This window comes from Gastrolobium bilobum, unplaced genomic scaffold (assembly GCF_033153095.1).
Source record: "Gastrolobium bilobum isolate Gb01-03AN ecotype WA unplaced genomic scaffold, APGP_CSIRO_Gbil_v1 utg124576, whole genome shotgun sequence".
Lineage (NCBI taxonomy): Eukaryota > Viridiplantae > Streptophyta > Magnoliopsida > Fabales > Fabaceae > Gastrolobium > Gastrolobium bilobum.
Genome location: NW_026899637.1, coordinates 81,461 through 87,041, shown reverse-complemented (window position 1 = coordinate 87,041; position 5,581 = coordinate 81,461). Strand labels below are relative to the sequence as shown.

At 44.1% G+C, this 5,581-nt stretch overlaps 1 protein-coding gene across 1 annotated transcript; it reads right to left on the bottom strand.

The window, feature by feature from the left end:
* Nucleotides 1-2,824: 2,824 nt before the first annotated feature.
* Nucleotides 2,825-4,153, bottom strand: LOC133292137 (uncharacterized). Its single transcript, XM_061490516.1, has one exon. The coding sequence runs from the start codon at nucleotides 4,151-4,153 to the stop codon at nucleotides 2,825-2,827; it is 1,329 nt and encodes a 442-aa protein (XP_061346500.1).
* Between the last annotated feature and the right edge of the window lie 1,428 nt (nucleotides 4,154-5,581).

Below are 5,581 nucleotides of genomic sequence, written 5' to 3'. Positions count from 1 at the left end.
CTTTAAAGAATCTCAGTTAGACTCCAATGATATTAATACCGTGATCGCATCGGTACATATCTTCAGATGCATCAGCATGCTAGCGTTGCGTCTCTCATTTATAAGTCTCAAGAGGAGCTTGATGCCGAATTAAGTATGTATGATTTCTATATTGAAGTGCTTTATATTGCGCTTAACAACTGATTTCATTATTTTGTTTTGCAGTTCCCCAAATGGAAAAGCAACCAAACACTCTTCCGAGCTGGTTGGCTGCATTGACCACGGGAAGGAAAGAGTCTCCCTCCGGGTTGTCGCAGAAGGATACTTCCCCCGGATTGGGGAAAAAGAGGAAGTTGTCAGAGCTGAATCCGCAAAAGGATGCTATCAACAAAACAAAAGCCAAGGTGACAGAAAAAGGGCAAGTTAGGAACAAAGGCAAGGAGATCCCCGCCGAATATGTTCCTCCCTCTTCTCCTCGGCAAGTGATGAAAGCTCCTCCTCCATCCTCATGTTCCGGTTTGGCCAAGCATGTCGTATGGCAGTCCGGATTGTCAGATGCTATTCGGGAGGCGGTTTATCCGCCTGAGTCGTTCTCCAGTGCAAACCCCTTCACGACTGAAGAAACTAAGGTGCTGGATGATCTGGAGCTCGGCGGTCTGAAGTTGTCCGGGTTGACGAGGTCATTACGTTCATTGAAGCAAAAGTATCTTCATTCTCTTGAAGAGGCTGCTGCCTCTCGGGAAGGAAAAGCAAAGGTTGTCGCCGAGCTGCTTAAGGTAACAAAAGACTTTTCCTCGATGAAGGAAAAGTACACCAAAAGCTCGTCTGATCTAGGCAAAGCGCAAGAGTCCCTGGCACAGCTTCGTAGTGACCATGACAAACTCCAATATCTTCACGCCAGCAATAGCAAGATGTTGAGTGATTTCAAAATCACTTATGAAAAGGCGGAGCAGGAGGTGAAGGCAGCTCAGGACGCGTTGAAGGAAACTAAGGTCCAGTTGAGGGAGGCGCAGGACGAAGCCAAACTCTACCGGGGTGAACTTGAAAAGTCCGTCACTGGTTCCTTTTACAACGCACTAAGCCAGCTGCAAGTTCTGAACCCGGATTTGCTTTTGAATTTGGTTGGCTTAAGCCCTCGTGCCTACGTTGTTGATGGTCGGATCATTTTTCCCGACATTACCTCTCCTTCCCATGTTTCGGCTTCACAATCCGGAAAAGCTGCTGCCGTCGAGGATGGTGACGAGGCCACCACCCAACCCGCGAAGGAAGGCGAGTTGATGAATCAGTCTGGCAAGGAGGTTGTGGTGCTGAAAGATCCCCCCGTCAACTCGGAAAAATGAAGGGTCGGAATGCCGGTTGGATTTTGTAACTTGTTGGGGTCCTTTGGGCCCCTTTTTGATTTAGCTTGAATATTGCCGGTTTTATCCCGGTTCTAATTTTGTTTTCTAGACATACAATTTCGCTTTGAATATCCTGCTTTATGGTATGTCGTTTTGCATCTCCTAATTCCGAATTCACCGTAGATGCATTTATCTAGGTTATCGATTTGTCAGAATTCAGCATGTCGTTGCAGTAATGCTTTTGCTTTTTTGATTAGGCAAATCTTTTTTGCTTTGTCGAAGGATATGACTTAACCATTTTTGGCATATGCATAAGCCCCTTTACGAGGTAGCATTCCTCTTCATACCCGGATTGGCCCTAAGCTTTAGGAATTCCTAAGTTGCTCAGATTCAAATCCGATTTATTTAGATATATTTCACCCTCGCACCTGATGAGTGATATACCGAGTTTGCATTATTTTTCAATACTTATTGGGTGAAATCTTCATCCCAATTTGTTTTTATGAACTCGTGCATCATACGAGTTTTTAATTCATGACCTGGCCGAGGTCAAAGCATTAGACGGATTTCGCTTTATGTCAATTCGATGACGCATGTTTGTTTAACTTACTCATCCTGGTAAGCTTGCATATGTAATGGACCTTGTCTTTTGACTTAGCCATTTAATTGAATTTGAATTTCATAACTCAATTTATCTAAGGTAAAAACAATAATGCCATCTGCCCCTTTTTGGTATCATGACCAAAATAGAGACATTTTGACTAGATCAGAGTCACTATGGAAAATTGTATTCGTACCTCGGATTTGATATTGATATATCAAAGATAGACAAGGATAAATCTTTTAAAAAGAAAAATTCCTCATTTATTGATATCAAATTGCGAATTACATGGATTTTCCGGCATATTCGACTTTAGTCAAATCCCTAGTAGAGGAAAGAACTTAAATCAAAATGCAATTTAGAAATATTGAAGCGGAGGAGTGCAGATTTAGCTGTAGTATGTCTTCAGCTTATCTGCATTCCAGGTCCGCTTAACTTCTTTGCCTTCGACTGTCTCCAAGATGTAAGCTCATTTTCCGAGTTTTTCTCTAACTCGGTAAGGTCCTTCCCAATTTGCAGCTAGCTTTCCATCTCTGGCATTCTTGTTGCCAATATCTGCTCTCCTGAGTACCAAGTCATTCTTTTCAAAATTTCTTGGTCTCACTTTCTTATTATACTTTGCTGCGGTCTGTTGTTTGGCCATCATATTCCAGCAGTGAGCTGTGACCCTAGCTTCTTCCACAAGGTCTAGTTCTTCAGTAAGCATTCTACTGTTCTGTTGTTCACCTTGTTCAAGACTATTCAGTCTTCTCCAGGAAGGTTCTCCAATCTCTACCGGAATCATGGCTTCACATCCATACGTTAGTCTGTAAGGGGTTTCTCCAGTTGCAGTTTAGGTGCTTGTTCTGTAACCCCACACGACAAAGTATAGCTGGTGAACCCAGCTTTCTTTTGCAGCAAACATTCATTTTTTGAGACCTTCCACAATCACTTTGTTGGCAGCTTCGGCTTGCCTATTCGATTGTGGGTGTTCCACAGATGCAAAACGATGTATGACGTGTAGGTCTTTCATTAGCTGTTGGAATTTCTTATCAGCAAACTGCGTTCTGTTATCAGTAACCACCTCGGCTGGGATTCCGAATCTCAAAACAATATTTCGTTCAAAGAACCTTTGCACTCTAGCCGAGGTGATTGTGGTAACTGGTTCTGCTTCTATCCACTTTGTGAAGTAATCCACAGCCACGATCAACCACTTGAGTTGCCCTTCACCAGCTTTAAAAGGTCCTAGCAAATCCATTCCCCATTTGAAAAAGGGCCATGGGGCCGAGATGCATTTCAATTCTTCAGGTGGTGAAAGGATTAACTTGGCATGCTTCTGACAGCTATCACATTTCTTGACATGTTCTTTAGAATCTGCCCCCATTGTCGGCCAGTAATAACCAGCTCTGAGGGCCTTTCTGGCCAAGGCTTTGCCACCCATGTGATGTCTGTTTATTCCTTCATGGATCTCGGCGAGGACGTACTCTGCTCCTTCCGAGGTCAAGCATTTTAGCATGGGGTTATGCAAACCCTTTCTAAATAGCTGGTCATTAACGATCACATATTGTGTCGCATCTCGGACCAGCTTCCTAGCTTCCAGGCGATCCTCTGGCAGTATCCCTTTCTCCAGATAATCGACCAGAGGTTTCCTCCAGTCATTTACGGAGGTTATCACCATCACGCAACTCGGCGTTATTATACTTTGCTGAACCACGGTTCTGTGATTACCCGAATTTTTGGTACTGGCTAACTTCGACAAGATGTCAGCTCGGCTATTCTCCCCTCGTGGGATGTGAGCAACCCGAACCTCATCAAAGTCGGCCATAATTTCCTGAACTCGACTCAGGTACTTCATCAGTATAGGACCTTTGGCTTGGTACTTTCCTTCTATCTGCGAGGTTACCAGCTGTGAGTCGCTAAAGATTTGCACTTTCCTAGCTCCGTGTTCTTTACCCTGGATCAATCCAGCTATTAGAGCTTCGTATTCAGCTTGATTATTTGAAGTTGGGAATCCCAAGTTCAGAGAATGCTCAATGGTTACTCCTTCTGGGCTTTCTAATATGATTCCAGCCCCACTTCCTTTATTGTTGGAAGATCCGTCTACGTAGACCTTCCATGCATCGCCGGGTTCCTCGTGATCCGAGTTCGGTGGTGTTAATTCCATTATGAAGTCAGCTAAGGCTTGTGCTTTGATTGCTTTCTGGCTTTCATACGTTATGTCATATTCACTGAGTTCTATTGCCCAGTTAGTCATTCTTCCTGCCAGGTCCGGCTTGTGCAACACCTGCCGAATAGGCTGGTTATTCCTGCCGATTATTTGATGGCCTTGGAAATACGGCCGCAACCTTCTAGCCGTGACCAGCAAAGCAAAAGCCACCTACTCTAGCTTTTGATACCTGACCTCTGCACCTTGTAAGGCTCTACTAACAAAGTAAATTGGCTCCTGGCCTTCGTTAGTTTCCTTGATCAGTACAACGCTTATTGCTTCCTCCCCTACTGCCAAATACAGAATTAGAACATCTCCTGGGTTTGGCTTTGAGAGGATCGATGGAGTTGATAAACATTTCTTTATTTTTTCAAACGCGGCTTCACATGCCGGGTTCCATCCGTCAGTTGCTTCTTTCTTTAAAAGTTTAAAGAGTGGGAGAGCATTTTCAGCCGATTTTGGAAGAAACCGGGTTAGCGCAGCTAATCGTCCGGTCAGCTGTTGGACCTCCTTTTTGCTTTGGGGTGCTTTCATGTCAAGCACCGCCTTGCATTTATCCGGGTTCGCCTCAATTCCTCTGTGGGTTAGCATGAAACCCAGAAATTTTCCAGCTGCTACCCCGAACACGCACTTTACCGGGTTGAGGCGGATGCGATACTTCCTGAGCTTCTGAAACGTTTGCTCAAGATCCTGAACATGATTCATCATATCAAATGACTTCACAAACATATCATCTATGTATACTTCTACATTTTTGCCCAGCTGATCTTCAAAGACCTTATTCATCATCCTCTGGTAAGTTGCCCCTGAGTTTTTAAATCCAAATGCCATCACATTGTAGCAATAGTTGGCCTTTTCAGCAATAAAGGCCGTTTTTTCTTGATCTGCCGGGTACATTGGGATCTGGTTGTATCCCGAACAGGCATCCATGAAAGACAACAGACGAAATCCAGCCGAGTTATCTTCCAGTTGATCTATGTTAGGCATAGGATAAGCATCCTTTGGGCAAACTTTGTTTAAATCTGTGTAATCAACATAGATTCTCCATTTCCCATTTGTTTTTTCACCATCACCACATTGGGAAGCAATGTCGTGTACTGTATCTCCCGAATGAACCCGGCATCCAAGAGTTCTTTAACGTGTTCTTGTAGAACTTGTTTCCTTTCAGGTCCCAGTTTTCTTTTCTTCTGAGAAACTGGCGTGGACCCCGGATAAGCTGCCAATTTGTGACAACAAAATGCGGGGTCGATGCCAGGGATCTCTGATGACTTCCATGCAAATATATCCGTGTTGATTTTAAGAAAGTCAGCCAAAATTTGCTTAATTTGGGGGTCTATGGTTTTACCAATGCGGGTATATTGACCAGGCTCTTTCCCCAGCGTGAGATCTTCAAGCTCTCTATCAGGTTTGGGTCTCGGCATTATTTCTTCTCTCATGTCGAGTTCAACCATGTTGACCGGCTTCTTAGATTGCTGA